Below are 17,500 nucleotides of genomic sequence, written 5' to 3'. Positions count from 1 at the left end.
ATACATCCAGTTCACAAAAAAAGCCAAAACATTTTATATTTGTGAACATAGGGAGTACAATTCTTTTGGATCAGGTTAGCTGATACAAACAGGACGATACATAATGAAACATCAACATACACTATGGAGCAAGAGAAAACAAATCCAATGTAACACTTTGAAACAAGACAAAATTTTAATAAAACAGTAAAAAAAAGTATTACGAATCTCAAAGCAACCACGGTGAATTCGCGCACGGCAGAATTGCTTTTTCTCTCTCACTCCGTTCCAGCTTCCAACGCAGCAGAAGTCTGTGAAGGGAACGCCGCAGACTGCCGGCAGGGACCTTCGCTTGCGCCTGCGTTCACCTCGCCATACCTCTGTTTCTCTTGATGGCCGAGGCCGGAGGAGTGCATGCGGCGGTGGAGCCGACGCCCGCCCGCCGAAACGCCGAAAATCGAGGTCGCCGCGTGTAAGCATGTGTGCCCCCTTCCTCTTCTCCTGTCGGTCCAACCACACAGAGTCCAGTCTCCAGTCCACCACATCTCAATCAAGCAGAGCATGTTGCCATACCACCGGTCCCTCTGTCAAGAATGAGCCGCTGTTGTACACCAAATGCTTGTTGGAATGCCCTGCCCATCTTCTTGACAAAATCAAGACCCGACCTTCATTCTCAACAATTTCCACTGACTAACTCTCTCGGTCTCCCGGTCCCAAGCTGTCAGTAGCACACCTAGCAAAGTATCGCAAGTGTTGGATCAACTTCATGGACGGACCAGCCTTTGCAGACCATCTCTTTCTGGGTCTTGGTCACCTTTTCCTGTCGATTCCCATCCACATGTTGTTCTACCGCTGCGGTGTTGCTCTGTGATGGAGGTTACAAGCAAGTCAACACCAAGTCTACTCTGAGGGATGCATAATAGAGAAGGAATGCGCACAAGACAAGATACGCTGCATTATACATGGCACCTGCAGGAACTCTCCGCCCTCTTTCCACACATGGCATCCTCATTCTCTTCACCCACTTTCTCATCTTCATGTCCTCCAACACCGTCGCAAAATCCATCAGCAACGGGTCCGAGGTCGACCGGCAGGCCCTCCTCTCCTTCAAGGAGAGCATCACCAGTGATCCGCGCCAGGTCCTGTCGTCTTGGAACCACTCGATCAGCTTCTGCAGCTGGAGGGGTGTCACCTGCGGTATTACTCTTCCAACTCGTGTGATCTCCCTGAACTTAAACTCTGCTCAGCTCAGTGGTCAGTTATCTCCTTGGATAGCTAACCTTACGTCACTAGAACGGCTAGACCTTTCAGAAAATCGCTTCTCTGGAAGCATTCCAGAGGAGTTAGGCACACTTCGACAGCTACAGTTTATGATCCTTTCAGTGAACATCCTTGAAGGTATCATTCCTAGATCCCTAGGCACTAGTAGATCTCTCATACATGTCAATCTCACAGAAAACCATCTTGTCGGTACTATACCAGATTTCCATAGGTTGCCAGCCCTCCAAACTTTGATACTGTCAGAAAACATGCTTATAGGTAGCATTCCTAGATCTTTAGGCACTAGTAGATCTCTTAAAATTGTCGATCTCTCATTTAACATCCTCACTGGCAATATTCCAGAGTTCCATAAGATGTCAACCCTTGAATTTCTTGATCTTTCAAAAAACAACCTTTCTGGAAGCATACCTTCATCACTGGGAAATGTTTCTTCTCTCGTAGAGATAAGGCTTGACACAAACAGGTTGTCAGGATTGGTTCCAGAAACTTTTAGCCATATCCAGAACCTTAGTATGCTGAGTTTAGGTAACAACAACCTGTCGGGATTAATTCCATCATCACTAGCAAATGCATCGAACCTCCAAGTGATTGATCTTGGATACAACTTACTAAATGGACGAATCCCATCTCTGGGATCTTTACTTAACTTACAGCTACTAATTCTTGAAAATAACTTCCTAGAAGCTGAAGGCTGGGAATTCCTTGTCTCTCTCGCAAATTGTTCGCAGCTAGAAATTTTGGAAATGAGTGGGAATGTCCTGAATGGTAGTCTCCCTAGGTCTGTTGGGAATCTTTCTAGAAGTTTAGTACGTTTAAACCTTGGAAGGAATCAAATCGTAGGCACAATACCAGTTGAGATTTTTAACCTTGCAAGTCTCCAAATGCTTTCTATGGACAAAAACTTGCTTTCAGGGGTTATTCCTTCTATTATCGGGAACCTAGACTGGCTAGTTGTCCTAGACCTATCAGGGAACAAATTTTCTGGTCAGATCCCATCTGCAATAGGTAATCTTTCCCGGCTGAATCAGCTTTCTCTAGACAACAACAACTTGAGTGGGAACATCCCAGCAAGTTTAGGAAATTGCAAGCAACTGGATATGCTAAGCTTATCTTTTAACAGCCTTGAAGGACCAATACCAAGTGAACTCACCAATAGCACTACCCTCCTCAGTTTTGATTTGTCAAACAACAACCTTACAGGATCAATACCACTACAAGTTGGTGCACTGCTTCAACTTGCCCGTCTTGATATTTCCGTCAACAAATTGTCTGGTCAAGTACCATTATCACTTGGCCAATGTGTCCAACTAGTGTCTCTAAGATTGAGAAGTAACATGCTTAATGGAAGCATACCTCAGTCTTTCAGTGAGCTCAAGTCCATTGATCAGATTGATCTTTCCCAAAACTACCTTGTTGGACAAATTCCAGAGTTCTTTGCAAACATGGTTTATTTGCACCAACTTGATCTGTCAGCCAACTACTTTGAAGGGCCAATTCCAACCGGTGGCATCTTTCAGAAATATAGTGCAGTAATCTTGGATGGTAATGCAGGGCTGTGTGCAAATGCAACCACCAACTTATTCGATTTCCCACTTTGCCCCACAACGTCAGCTGTTGAGAGCAAGCATGCACTCCTATTGGTAAAACTAATTCCCCCAATTGCTATTGCCTTGCTCTCCTTCATATGCTATGTGGTCACTGTTCTGAAGAGAAGGCAAGCAGAAACAGCTCCATGCTACAAGGAGACAATGAAGAAGATTTCTTATGGTGACATTGTCAAAGCTACCAACTGGCTCTCTCCGGTTAACAAGATCAGCTCAAGTCGCACCGGCTCGATCTACATTGGAAGGTTTGAGTTTGACACGGACTTGGTCGCCATCAAGTTATTCCATCTCGAAGAGAATGGTGCGCATGACAGCTTCGCTACCGAGTGCGAGGTGTTGCGAAACACCCGCCATCGCAATCTTGTCAAAGCTGTCACCGTATGCTCGACAGTGGACCTAGAGAACAATGAATTCAAGGCTATAGTTTTCGACTTCATGGCCAACGGAAGCTTGGACATGTGGGTGCACCCGAAGCTACACAACAATAGCCCCAAGAGAGTACTGAGCTTGGGTCAGAGGTTAAGAATAGCGATGGACGTCGCGTTGGCTCTGGATTATATGCACAACCAGTTAACACCTCCTCTAATCCACTGTGATTTGAAGCCCGGAAATGTTCTTTTGGACTATGATATGACCGCAAGGGTTGGTGATTTTGGGTCAGCGAGGTTTCTCTCTTCTACCCCTGGTAGTCCAGAAGACTTGGTTGGTGTGGAAGGAACAATTGGATATATCGCACCCGGTGAGTTCAACTTTGTTTTGAGTATTTTGTTATTGGTTTTTTCTCTTGTATTAAAAATGCCCTAAATGATTTTACAGAGTACTGTATGGGATACAAAGTTTCACCAGGATGTGATGTTTATGGTTTTGGAATCCTCCTTCTAGAAATGCTTACCGGAAGGCGACCAACGGATGCAATGTTCACCGGTGGCCTGAGCCTGCACAAGCTTGTGAGCTCAGCATTTCCAGGCAGACTCAGAGAGGTTTTAGATCCCCATTTGTCCCACGAGCAGCAGCGTGCGTGTGATAGAGTGCTTATGCGGAGATATATGGTACCTCTGGTTGAAGTTGGCCTCCTGTGTTCCATGGAATCGCCTAAAGATCGACCGGGAATGGGAGAAGTTTGTGCCAGAATTTTGTCTCTCAAAGAGGCATTCTTTGAGTTCTGCTGATTAACCTGCAGATCAACACGTTCTTGAATAAGAGTATAAGGTGCGAATATCTTTGCTGTAAAAATTGGTTCTGCAGATCACATTTATGTGTTGGAAAATCACCAGATCTCTAGTTATCAAAATATTGAATTGCTCGAAAGAGTACATGTTCAGTATTGGAGCTCCCTATGTTGGAAAAACTAGTATATGTATTCTATTAGACATGATATTTTAGAAACTGAGTTCATGTGATCCCAATTATTAATCTGCGTATTCAGAGAAGTATATTGCAGTACATATGCGCATTTGCAAGTTTTGGTGAGATTGTATTATTAATAATTCATTGCTCTAGATTTCTGAGAAATGATTTTTTGGTTCTTGATAAAAATCTCTACTACCTAAAAGAAACGTAAGGTTCCCTCTCCCCTCTTACGTTTCGTCCAACCGCCTCTGGTCGTACGTCGTCAGCAATTTTGCAGAAAAGCCCCTGAAGTTTTAAGTAATCAACCCGCAATCCTCAACATAAGTCAGCCCGAATCGGTTTGGAGAGAGAAAGGAAAAAAATAGCCCAACCACCGCACGGCCTGCTTCCTCGATCCCATCTCGACCTCCAGCCCCACCCCGCCTTGTCCTCCGCTGCCGCTCGCCGCCCACCCCCGCAGCCGCCACCTCCTGCCCCGCCCCGCGCCGCCTCACCGCGCGCCGCCCGCCGCCGTCGCGCGTTGCCCGCCCCCGCCGCCGCGGCGTGCCGCCGGTCGCGCTCGCAGCCGCCCCGCTCGGCGCACCCACCTCACTCGAGGTTGGGCGAGCGCGGAAGTAGAGTTCGGGACGGCGGATCGGAATCCATCGACCGATTCTCTCTTTCTCTCCTCTCCCTTGGATTCCTGTAGGCGGTGGATCAATCTTGCCTTCGTGGTGGCGGCAGAACGAGCGCCGTGAGATCAGGTGGACCTGCTTCTGGTAATCTCAGTTTTGTTAGTAGCAAGTGGTCAATTTAGTATTCATTGGCAACAAAAAGAAGTGAATGATATCATGCCATAATTTAGTGTTGCTTCCCGGTCCTGGATAGATGATGTATTGTATTTCTGCATAAGCTAGGAAATCTACAAATTGATTATCTGTAAACTATTTGTCCATACTTCTCCAAGATCTGAACATATACCATCTTTGCTGATCGATTTTATTACTAAGTAGCAGATTCCTCCTGGTGCTTGGGACGTTTTCGGCTAGATTGATTTACTAGCTACGTCCAAGCAGGCCACTGGATTGATTTCATGAGGCTTACTAGCTACGTCCCAATCAAGATAGCTAGACTTACTAGCTACGTCCCAAGCAGGCCAATCCAATATGTTGATCAATTTGATTGTTCTGGCTGGAGGTCAGGAGGTCAGAAGGTGCGTCCTTCACACTAAATCGTACCCGAAGTTCTACAATTAGGTATGATTACAACTAGGAAGCTACCCTTCCTGGATAACTATTTTAGTACCTGTTTTTATTTACTGATGAGAACTAAATAAATTGGCTACTGTCATGTTTCTCCCTTAAAAAAAGATTCTGGTAGATGTGCTTGACAATAATAATGGTAATACCTAAAGGAGTTCTCTTGCTCCAAGTTAGCGCCTATATATTCTTAGCTACCATGTACTTGGGTTACTGGTTTGTGTTAAGGATTCCGCTACTGTTGCCAAGGTATCTACAGAATTTTGTTATAGTACTAGCTGAACAGAAAAAGAGATGGCCGCCAAACCTCAAAAAATATCAATCGGCTATTAATTTACTAGACTCTATTTCAGTCTAATTAGTGGAGACTTAGAGAGTGGAAAAAATGTTTAAAAAACCTAATATAAAAATATGAAATATTTAGTTATTCTCTATATCCGAGAAAGCAATAAAGAACTTTGTGTTAGGCAGTGCACTGCGGGAGCGTGTACTGCGACTATTTCTGCACTGCCGAGGAAGGCTTGATCTTTCCCACAGGTCCACCTTCTTTACCTTTCCGTTCTTTGAACTGGATAAGTTCTGATATTCTAACATTGATGGAAAATCATTATCTTCTGTAAAGCCACATTTCATTTTATGATTTTTAGCAGAAGCTCGCTTCGAGGTCTTGGTGTGGGGCTGCTGGGGAAGGGAATGTCCTTCTACTTAGTGAAAGTCGTTGTTGCTGAGGCTGATTTTACCTTCTTTCTAAGTGTTCTATTTTATTAGTGCAATTGGTTCGAGTTAAACTAACATCCATCGTACAAATATTTGTGGGACATATTCAGGTAAATTTACCATGTTCTGTTTTCATTACCCAGCGCTAAAATGTAGATGTTATGATGACCAATGACCATAAACTTTTCTCAAGAAATCTGGAAAGAAGCGAGGATTCTCAAGTAAGATAAGTCTGCTTACAAAAATTTGCCTACTGGAAAGTAGATAAGAGACTCATGAAGTAAGAATACATGCCTACATATTATACATAGCAGGCTTCTGACTTCTCTGATTCTGCAAGCCTTGAGGCTGTGAAACATCTATGCTAGGTCGCCACACTTCTGCCACCTTCATTTGATGAGGTACATTCAGATTCGGTTTGTTTATTACTTTATGGATGCTTCTCTTCTCATTACAGTGCTGGGCAATTTGATGAGAAATTATCTTCTCTTTGATCGTCCAGGTTCAGCGTTCACTACTATGAAAGAAGAAGGCATATATTTTCCTTGTGGAATTTCCAGTAGAATGGCAGTGAGAACGAGTAAAAATCTACAACAGGTAATACATTATTTTGAAGCTACATGGAAAGCAAAGTAAGCACATGGATCCCTCATTTGAGAGTGGGGGTTAAACTTCCCTGGACTTCTCCCTTAATTCTTACTGCAGTCTTTTTATTCACATTTCCTATTGTGTAGTTGGTGACAATGATGAATTGTTATCCACTTGAGAAAATAAAGATTAAATCGATGATGCTCTCAAAAGTAAAATGACTTTCTGAGCTGGATAGAGACATTGTGAGCATCAATATAGAACTTATAAACCTTTTTCCTTGTTTGTTATAATGATATTTTCATTTTCCTGTGTATATTAAACTTGAGAATATTATTCTGCATTACTTCAACCGTTACTTTTTATGTGTTTGCAGTATGACTGTATGGTTCTCACTCAAAGTAGAGGCCCAACAAACTTTTTTGAAGTAGGAGTCGAAAACTACAAATCCATCTATTCCTAGAATGGAGCTGGTTGGAGTTGAGCCTACAATTGAGCGGGTAGTTCGGTGGCACCGACATCCAACTGAAAGTTTTATAGGAGGGTTAGTAAAGCAAATTTGTTCATGAGGAAATGTGCCAGCAAAACATTGAGTCAGAGTGCAAGACAAATGCTCTTAACAGTTTTTTTGGTCGCTTTTCTTTAATTACAATTCTTATTATTTTTAGTTGGCATTGATGTACAAAAGAAAATCCTGTGCCTTTTTTGTCCTCTCATTGACCATTGTATTTTTGAGTCATATCAGTCTATGTAAAAGAATTCAGTACCTTATGTTTTGTATATTTGGAAATGTCTAAAGACGTGGTGTTATATAATAACTGTATGATATGCTTTGTATGCCTTTCCTGTAGCCTTAGTATGGTCATCGTTTTCTCTTTCATGTCCTTCATCTTAAATTAAAAAATATGAACCATTGCATTGTGCTAAAGTTTATCATTATTATTTAATTTATTTATAGGCAATATTTCTTCTAGAAAAAAATGTAAATTTCGTGTAACAAGCTAAAATAGAATCTTCTCTGTTGCAATTGGGAACATGCCACATGACTACTGAGCTGGCATTATTTGCAAATTCTATTAGTTGACAATGTTGATGTGTATTTGACACCATTCATTTGAACCACCAAATAATAGAAGTTGTTTGATTGGTAAAATAATTTTCAGGTTTGTAACCACACGCTTATTTATTTTGTATTCGCTCTAACGCATGGTCTTTTATGCTATAACATAATGTCAAACCACTAAAATTTATATGCCCCGTTGCACCGCACGGGCCTTGTGCTAGTTAACTTAAAACAGTACACGTGTTAACCTGTCTTTTGAACTGATACACCTGTTAACTTTCATATGGTTGCAGTGTGTTAGAGTATCTTCAACTGAACTTACTTGTCCGCGGACACTTTCTACAGCGCCCACTTTGAACCCCTATTTGTTCATGTGCATGCTGTCGTATCTCCTAAATTATGCGGACACATGCATATCATTGATGGGGAGGGAGAGAGAAAATGGTCCGGGGTGAGCTGCATCCGATGTGGCGGTGTGTCCGGAGGTACGATTTGATAGCTCTAGTTGGATGGTGTTTTTCTTTTTCTTTCTCTCTTATCCAAGAAAATTTCATCCATCCGAACATATGGGGAGGAAATAGGAGTAACGGTAATTCATGTCTGAGCTCGTGCTCATCTATGCCCGTTGAACACTAAATTAAAAAATATTTAAAAGATAAAAAATTGTATTTTTTTGACATCAAAGATGCTCGGCTGCGTAAAATTTTGTGATGTTTGGACATTTAAGGACATGAAAAAAAAACAAATCAGGTCCAAATAGTGCTCATTTTCAAAGTTTTTTTCACGGGCAATTTTTTTGTCACGCCATCGTGGAATGTCCAAACACCATGAATGTTGCCAACCACATCACACGCTAGAGCATCTTTGAATGCCAAAAAAAATCAGTTTTCTTTTTGCTATTTTATTTGATTTTACTATTAATCACACATGTCCAGCTGGAGATACTCTTAGATTTTGGACGCCGATAAGTGCCGTATGTATGGGTGTTAGGGGGTTTGCCCACACATTTTGTGTGGTGTATAAGAGGAAAATAGCCCACACACCTACGTGTGGGCAAAACAAGTAATGCCCACACACCTTTTTTTTCCTCCCGATCCCTCTCACACGCGTGCGTGTGGGCGAAATAGATAACGCCCACACGCCCCGTACGTCAGGCCTCGTACCTCATGGTCCCGCACGCCCCGCGTGACAGTCACCGCGCGTCCCGCAGTTGCCATGGCCCAGACCCTCGTCCATGTTCGTTTAACTGCAGTTGCCATGTCGCTGAACTTCGGTTGCCATGTCGGACAACTACAGTTGCCATGGTTGCTCAACTGCAGTTGCCATGTATGGTCTGGTCTACTGCAATTGCCATGATTTCAAAACTTTAGGAGTTGCCATCCACTAACACTAGACAGTTGCCATGTAGCACTACAAAAAGGAATGGCAAAAAAAAAACATGTTCGGGTAAAAGAGAGAGTTACCATGTGCTCACAAAGCACGCTAGGGCAGTTGCCATGTAAAAGAAAGAGTTGCCATCTGCTTACGTGCACGCTAGGGCAGTTGCCATGTACCATGCAAAAACACATGGCAACTCGGGTAAAAGAGAGTTGCCATCTGCTTACAAGCAAAGCTAGGGCAGTTGCCATGTACCCTGCAGAAACACATGGCAACTGCCAGCTTCGGGTGTGGGCGAGGAGACGGGCGTGTGGGCGAAGTGATAAACGCCCACACACCAGCCCCCGCTGCGTGCGTGAAAACTGGTGTGTGGGCGAATTACTAAACGCCCACACACCAGCCCCCCGTGTGGTGAAAAAGAACGTGTGGGCGACTGGATGAATGCCCACACACCAATTTAGTCCTACGTGGCACATAAAAACTGCTAGAACGCGCCAAGATTCGTGCAAAATTGGTTGGACGAGGATCCATGCGTGTGGGCGAGTTGCCAGACGCCGACAAGTGTGGGCGTTAGTGTTTTCGTAGATTTTTTTGTGGTGAGAGAAATTGAGGTTAATTTCAACACCGCGACGAGGTTGAGCTCACCCGCCGCCCTACGTCAGTAGTCTTCCTAACTTCTATTCCTTTTTTTGCTCTAAGGTAAGGTCCTTCAAGAACAGCATTGCGGTCGCAACGGGGCTCTGGGTGAATATTGTCCGCCCGTATGAGCCGGGCTGTGAATATTTATAGGTCGGGGTCTGGCAGCTGCGGAATCTGCTATTGGATTAGCCATTTTCGTTATTACTTTTCGAGTCTGAGGGACTATTGCTGTCGAATCTATAAATTGCATTTAAGGTTAAACATAACTACAGGAGAGTTACCAAATACAAAGTTCTGTTCTCCTTCCGTTCTCTTCTTTCTTTTCTTTTTGCCGAGTAGTGAGTGCCCTTTGTAAGTTGCGAGCCTGCCTTACTCCCCCTTCTTTTTTGAATTAGAAAGAAGGGGATGAATTAGAAAGAAAGAGATCCGGTTATTTATGATCGGAGAAAAGGAAGGGGCGTAGTTGATGTGTCATTGGGGAACCCGTAGGAAGGGGAGACGACCGGCCTCATTCACGTCTGCATTTGGTTCGGTTTTTCAGTCCACTTGGAACCCAAATCGGACGCGCCTTGGAGTTTACGGTGCGACCTCAGCCGTCAGATCTTCACGCTCGTGCTCCCCTCCTCATCCGACAGCGGACTCACCGCCGTCGGCCGCTGCCTTCCTTCCCGCGTCAACGCCTCCACCAGTCCCCTCCCATCCCCCCCTCGCTGAATCAACGAGCGCTCGCCGCCTCCCAAGTCCGTGCGGGTCGCTGCGCCTCGCCGACGACGCCACCACCGGCCGCCACCTACCCACCGTCGCCGCGCCTCCCCCGGGGTTCCTTCTTTTCGGGCCCGCAGCAGCATCTCGTCGGATTGCTCCGCAGTTTAGTTAGCGGGGCCAGCCCTCGCTGCGGCGGCTCCCTACGGGGAGCTTCGCCGCCACCCCGGGCTCGTGGAAGACGAGTGAGCAGCATCTCGCAGCATCCGGTAAGTCCAGTCCTCCTGCAGATTCCCAATCCGCCACGCTGAAACTGACGAGATTTGGTAGCTTTATTTATAAAGTTGGGCGCAATGCCTTTTCTCTAGAAACTGACGAGATTCGGCTGTCTGTCCGAAATCCCTGCCTGTGTTGCCATGTTTTCCCATTCAGTTAACCAAGCATTTCAATCATCAAGCATGCATGATCAAGCGCAACACTGACTGAATTGCAATGCAGCGTCATTTTTGCTCAAGAGGAGGAAGGGATGCACGAGCGAGCCGTTTGGATTTTTTTATGCGATTTGGGTGGACAAAACATGCCGTTTGAAGGTCCGTTTCAACACCCCAGCTCCGTTTGCTCCATCCTAGTTCGATGCTGCCTGCCGCCTTTGCTGTTGGTCCTCTTCCAGTTGCCAGTCGCAGTCTGCAGTCCACACGCGTTCTCATTCAGAGGTCTTTGTTTCACTCCCCTGCTTCTCCTTTCCCTTGCACACACGTTCGCATTGACCTGCCGTGTCCACTCAACCATGCCTTCTGGTCCATGTCTGGTAGCCAAATCCTTCAAAAGTCATCCTTCACCCAAGATCATACAAGCTCAAACCTTTGTTCTTTCACATCGGCATCATGCCCTCTCTCTTGTCTCTACTCTGTATTTTGCTCAGCCTTTCCTCCTTCAACACATCGGCATCTGCATCACAAGCAAATATCTCCGAGATTGATCGCCATGCCCTCCTTTGCTTCAAGTCTGGCATCAGCTTTGATCCCTTTGGCATCCTACACTCATGGAGCAATGGTTCGCTCAACTTTTGTAGCTGGAAAGGGGTCACCTGCGGCAAAAAAATCCCACCCCGGGTGGTCTCTTTGGACCTCACATCTGCTCGTCTCGGTGGGCGCTTATCTGGATGTGTCGGTAACTTGACTTCTCTATCCTTGATGAACCTTGCCGATAATTATCTGCCGGGAACCATCCCTGGAGAATTGGGTAAGCTTCCAAACCTCCATACACTGAATCTTGCCGGCAGCAATCTGGAAGGTAACATCCCTGATTCACTAGGCACTAGCAATTCACTTAGCTATGTCAATCTTGCAAACAACAGTCTTACCGGTGGCATCCCTGTCTCACTGGCCAACAGCGTCTCACTCAGTACACTTATACTGTCACGTAATAACCTCTCTGGCGAGATCCCTTCTATTTTGTTTGTTAATTCATCTAAGCTTACCGTGGTTGATCTCCAGAAAAATTCTTTCACTGGTCCCATACCAAATTTCCATAAGGTCGCAACTCTCAAATTTCTTTGCCTGACAGAGAACTTCCTCTCCGGAAGCATACCTCCATCATTAGGAAATGTTTCTTCCCTCAGTTCTATATTCCTCGGCCAAAATAGGTTATCTGGATTAATTCCAGAGACTTTGAGTCACATCACAAAACTGCTTGAGCTTGATCTAAGTTTCAACAGTTTATCAGGGAGTGTCCCGTCGTCTATTTACAACATGACATCACTAAGGTACTTTAGCGTAGGCAGCAATACACTTGTTGGACAGATACCATCTCACATTGGTTACTCACTATCAAACCTCCAGTTGCTTATCCTGGGAAGCAACAGACTGAACGGCCTGATCCCTGCTTCACTAGCCAACATGTTAAATCTTCAAATACTGGATCTTTCAAACAACTCGTTACATGGCTCTGTTCCATCTCTTGGTTCGTTGGCAAACTTGCGTGAGTTGGATTTAGGAATGAACTTGCTAGAAGCACATGACTGGTCATTTCTTACATCTCTAGCAAATTGCACCCAGCTCACAAAGTTGTCCTTGAGAGGGAATGTTCTAAATGGCAGCCTACCTATATCAATTGTTAATCTTTCCAGGAGGTTAGAATATTTATCGCTTGGGCCAAACCAAATTTCAGGCTCCATACCTGTAGAGATTGGCAATCTTGTTAATCTCTTTTCGCTTGGGATGGAAAGCAATTTTCTTTATGGAAGCATACCTTCTTCCATCGGCAAGCTACGGAACCTCTATATCCTAAATCTGTCAAAGAACAAATTATCAGGTCAGATTCCTCCCTCAATTGGTGATGTTACTCAACTTGCTCTACTTTACCTTGATGGTAACAACTTGGGTGGAAATATACCTGGTAGTTTAGCTCAGTGCATGGGGCTTTTTGAACTAAACTTGTCTCAAAACAATCTTGATGGCTCGATACCAGTCAGACTTTTTGCTGACCTTCTATTCGCCTGGAGTCTGGACTTCTCACACAACAATCTCACAGGGGAACTACCACCGGTACTTGGTACATATGGCATTGGTAGTGGTCTAGTTTCCCTTCACATGGAAGGAAACAGGTTTCATGGACAAATTCCAGAAAGATGGCATCTATTAGTATCAACCCGGCAGATTAATCTTTCTCACAATGACTTATCCGGTGTCGTGCCCAAATTCTTTGAGCAACTTGATAAGCTGGAGCAACTTGATCTCTCTTACAACAACTTGGAAGGGGCTGTTCCTGCAAGTGGTATCTTCACGCATTCTGCTGCAGTAGTTTTGGATGGCAACAAGGGACTCTGCTCAAATTCCCCCAGGCTAGCGTTACCAATTTGTCCTGGCATCTCAGGTTCAGCAACTAAAGTGAAGCATCATCTGTCGTTGCTGGTGACCTCGCTGCTAATTGTACTACCACCACTTACTATTGGTTCCCTAGTCTTGATATGGTTTATGCTCACTATTTGGAAGAAAGGGTCGTTTCCATTTTCACGATGGGATCTTGTGTCCAAGATGTTTCCTAATAGAAGAGAAGTGCATACAGCCCCGTGCCATGACGAGAAGAAGCTGAAGAGAGTGTCATACGAGGACATTGTTAAAGCTACCAACTGGTTTTCTTTGGTCCATACTATCAGCTCAACTTGTACTGGTTCAGTTTATGTTGGTAGGTTCAAGTCCGACAAGAGCCTAGTTGCCATCAAAGTATTCAAGTTGAATGAACCTGGTGGATACGATAGTTACCTTATTGAGTGTGAAGTGCTCCGAAGCACCCGCCATAGAAATATAATGCGACCTGTGACCCTATGCTCAACATTGGATTCACAAAACCATGAGTTCAAAGCACTAATCTTCGAGTTAATGGTTAATGGAAGCCTGGAGGCATGGTTGCATTCTGAGCAGCACAATGGAATTCCAGACAAAGTGCTAGGCTTTGGCCAGAGGATATGCATAGCAGCAGATGTGGCTTCTGCTCTTGATTATGCCCACAATGAACTGACGCCTCCTTTGATCCATTGTGATTTGAAGCCAAACAATGTCCTTTTGGATGATGACATGACTGCACGGCTCAGTGACTTTGGCTCAGCAAAGTTTCTATCACCAGGTCTGGTAATTCCTAAAAGCCTGGATGATGTTGGAGGGACAATTGGATACGTGGCACCAGGTGAGTTTTACCTTTTCTGTTTCCACTTAATTATAGTTTGTCTTGTATGTGTGTGTATTATCTTAACACATTACGTCTTCACAGAGTACGGAATGGGTTGCGAGATCTCTGTAGCCGGCGATGTATATAGTTTCGGAGTGCTTCTACTGGAATTGCTTACTGGAAAACGACCTACTGATGATATGTTTGTGGATGGACTTAGCCTTTGTAAGTTCTGTGAATCCATGTTCCCAGACAGAGTTGCAGAGATTCTTGATCCTCATATGGCGCATGAGGAGCATCAAGGGTGCACAGAAGCATGGATGCAGAGATATATTGTCCCCTTGGTTGCCCTTGGGCTGTCATGTACCATGGAATCAACGAAGGATAGGCCCGGAATGAAAGACGTTTGTGCAAAACTTTCTGATATTAGAGCCTCTTTTCTGGAACTGTCATGATGATTAACGAATATATCAATTCTGTTAGAGCATACTGATTCATTATATTAAGAATGTGTCTTTTTAACTAGTACAGTGCATATTGTACCCAATCTATTTGACAAACTGAAACAAACAGTGGGGACAGAGATGTGATTTGCAGTTAGTCATAGTTGGATATTAGAAATAACAACAACTCTTTGTTCTAGAGTTGATTTTTTTTATATTGACGTGTATGTATTGTCAAATTATTGCACTAATTTATTTGTAAAGGGTGCTGTATGTAAAGGTGTTTTCCGATGAAATAATATGTTTACTTTACAGCCTGATTGGTAATATTCGAAGGACATGTCTATTGTTCTGTAAACAATTCTTAGCAGCCTGATGGCTAATATTGGAAAGATGTGTCTTCAAGGCTGCATCCTGCATTAGTAGTCAATTTCAAAGCAAAGTAAGAGAATCATATGAAATGTAAATCTGGGGTCGGACAATAACACAAGCTGCAATCCTCTTTTGCTCTTAGACTGTTAATTGACTTACTACTTGCCATGGATGAGGTTGTGTATTGCTTTGAGTTATCCATGGCCTCTAGCCATTATTGTTAAGTGTTATTGAAAGTAATGAAATTCCTGAATAAGTTTTTTATGTCTGGAGAGGAACACTAAAGAGACCCATGATTGTGTTACTTGAAAGGGATGAAATTCCTGACTAGGCTGACTAGTATGGGCAAGACAGATCAAACTTTTTTTCGGTGGAGATGACAACAAAGACTGTTGACAAAAAAAAGAGACAGTAATGCAAACTAATATGATCCATCATTGCACTGCCAAGGCATTCGTTTAAGTCAATCTTGAATCTCCACGGCATTGTTCTTCGGTAGGCGCAGTGTGAGTGTGTGCACTTATACTCGTTGTTTTTCCAAAAGCATTCTGCTAAGCATTTAAATTTTAAAATCAAGTGACTATTTTCCTAGCAACAATGATGGTTGTCGAGAGAACAGAGTTTTACCATTGGTTTAACGCAAACCACCTGGCGGCGGGGGGGGGGGGGGGGGGGGGGTCATTCTGTACAGTTAGCATAACACGCCTGTTGTTTTCTCCGGCTTCTCGTGGAAGCGCCCTCTCAATATGCACTTCCATAAATTTCCTGTAATCCATCTATGAGTTAAAGAGTCATGCAGTTAATATATAAACATGTAGTTATGTCTATTTGCAAAGCTACACAATTACAAACATGATTAGCATAGAACAATTATAATGATATGATGTAATTATTGTTGGAAAAAATGTGTATTGATTGATTACTTATCGTGGGCAGTGCCAATAAGCATGAGTTGGCCAAAAAGATCCATATAGTGAATAGAAGCTCGAATCCCAACCATTTCAGATTTGCATGGCAAAAAAAAAAAAAACGGTGGATACGGTGATGTCTAAGGATTTATACATTATCCTCAACATACACATGAATTGGTTAGAATCTATGCTTTGGTGGCATTGTACTAGTCCCTATCAACCTTGCTTGAGAAGGCAAGATTGTAGGTAGGAACATCATTGTTATTAAATTGTGGATATTTCTTTACACTAGAAATGGTACTTCACCAAAAGGATTGGTAACAACCAAATCCATAAAGTAACAACCAAGAAACATGTAGAATTTAGGAGGGGGGGGGGGGGGGGGGGCATAGGTCCCCTGGTAGCCAAATAATCTCTCATTAATTTTATACTCCCTCTGTAAACAAATATAAGACGTTTGGATCACTATTTCAGGGCTGTCACATTTTAGTTCTCAAGATGATGCTTGGGAACCACAATGTGGTGACGGCCTAGGGCTGCAACTTACCTGACTGTGACACTGGCTTCTCATCCAAAAGTGCAGCGTCAGGCATGGCGAGAGCGAGGACCTCAACAATGTTGAGACGTACCTTGGTCGCCCGTGGGTGAACCACTCCCACACCAAGTTTATAATGTAGAGTTACCTCAGCGCATGAGCTCGTGGACGCTAGGGGCTAGGTAGCCTGGAAAGGCTGGACGATCAGGTGAAGTTGGCGGTCGTGACGCGCACCTACGCTACATGGAATACAAGAGCTATGCCCCCGGGCTGCCTCCAAGGTGAAGCAATGCGTCAATTAAGTGGAGCGGCTATCGCCGCGACATCCATTCCCGCGATGCCGCCTAGTACACTGTCGAGCGCTTCATCACCGGAAACCAATGGCCGTCTGACAGTCAGGTCTTCTTCAACCCCGGATTGTAGCTAGCTGATCACGCATCACCCAAGTGACTAGTACATCACATATTCCAAATTATAAGACATTTTGAATATTTCAATATAGACTACATATGGACTGAAATGAGTGAACAGACACACTAAAACGCGTCTATATACATTTAACTCAGAAAAAATAAAAGCATCTTATAATTCGGAATGGAGGGAGTATGTTATGATCACATATATCTCATGCACCACATGCATGTATCGATCTATCCTATATTTTTTTGGCGGGTTATTTCTTTTTTGACGGGTATCGAGCTATCCTATATTCCTATGATAACATAACGTTGCACTATGTGGACATGAAAAGGTGTGGGGTGGGAAAAAAATCCCCACGGGCTAAGTTATGCATTTTGTTTCTCACCCCATCTAATAGGTGGGGCCGGTCAGGCTTATTTTTCAAGATGTCACGCCGCCCGGCCATGCTGTCCACATAGTTGTTGCCCACGTGGCAATTAGACGGGTCAACTGTATGCCAACTAAGTGAAATATGTATGTCAAGTCATACTAGCGACCGTATTGAGGCGCTTAAGCTACTTTAGTAATTGTATTTAGGGTATTTTGAAGTACAGTGACCAAAGTGAGACACTGACT

At 43.9% G+C, this 17,500-nt stretch overlaps 2 protein-coding genes and 1 long non-coding RNA gene across 19 annotated transcripts; all 3 read left to right on the top strand.

The window, feature by feature from the left end:
- Positions 1-327: 327 nt before the first annotated feature.
- LOC109754311 (uncharacterized) lies at positions 328-4,309 on the top strand. Its single transcript, XM_020313217.4, has 2 exons — positions 328-3,603; positions 3,681-4,309. The coding sequence occupies exons 1-2, from the start codon at positions 942-944 to the stop codon at positions 4,031-4,033; spliced, it is 3,015 nt and encodes a 1,004-aa protein (XP_020168806.2). The 5' UTR covers positions 328-941; the 3' UTR covers positions 4,034-4,309.
- A 486-nt stretch (positions 4,310-4,795) lies between these two features.
- Positions 4,796-7,539, top strand: LOC109754309 (uncharacterized). Of its 13 annotated transcripts, none has more exons than XR_006669224.2 (6): positions 4,796-4,972; positions 5,210-5,406; positions 5,924-5,989; positions 6,103-6,570; positions 6,672-6,766; positions 7,134-7,539. It is a non-coding gene; the product is annotated as an uncharacterized lncRNA (long non-coding RNA). The 13 variants fall into 13 exon arrangements; XR_006669225.2 differs by having other exon boundaries at positions 5,920-5,989; XR_012201680.1 differs by lacking the exon at positions 5,924-5,989 and having other exon boundaries at positions 5,210-5,449; positions 6,103-6,390; positions 6,484-6,570.
- A 2,875-nt stretch (positions 7,540-10,414) lies between these two features.
- On the top strand, positions 10,415-14,964 carry LOC109754294 (probable LRR receptor-like serine/threonine-protein kinase At3g47570). Of its 5 annotated transcripts, none has more exons than XM_073507794.1 (4): positions 10,463-10,807; positions 11,037-12,019; positions 12,605-14,222; positions 14,307-14,964. In XM_073507794.1, the coding sequence occupies exons 2-4, from the start codon at positions 11,423-11,425 to the stop codon at positions 14,657-14,659; spliced, it is 2,568 nt and encodes an 855-aa protein (XP_073363895.1). In that variant the 5' UTR covers positions 10,463-10,807; positions 11,037-11,422; the 3' UTR covers positions 14,660-14,964. The 5 variants fall into 5 exon arrangements, with proteins under 5 accessions (XP_073363894.1, XP_073363895.1, XP_073363893.1 ...); XM_073507792.1 differs by having other exon boundaries at positions 10,479-10,807; positions 12,596-14,222; positions 14,307-14,689; XM_020313197.4 differs by having other exon boundaries at positions 10,479-10,807; positions 11,037-12,851; positions 13,071-14,222; positions 14,307-14,689.
- Positions 14,965-17,500: the final 2,536 nt, after the last annotated feature.

This window comes from Aegilops tauschii, chromosome 2 (genome assembly GCF_002575655.3).
Source record: "Aegilops tauschii subsp. strangulata cultivar AL8/78 chromosome 2, Aet v6.0, whole genome shotgun sequence".
NCBI classification, from domain to species: Eukaryota; Viridiplantae; Streptophyta; class Magnoliopsida; order Poales; family Poaceae; genus Aegilops; species Aegilops tauschii.
The sequence above is the reverse complement of the archived record's forward strand: the minus strand, read 5'-3'. Positions and strand labels throughout refer to the sequence as shown.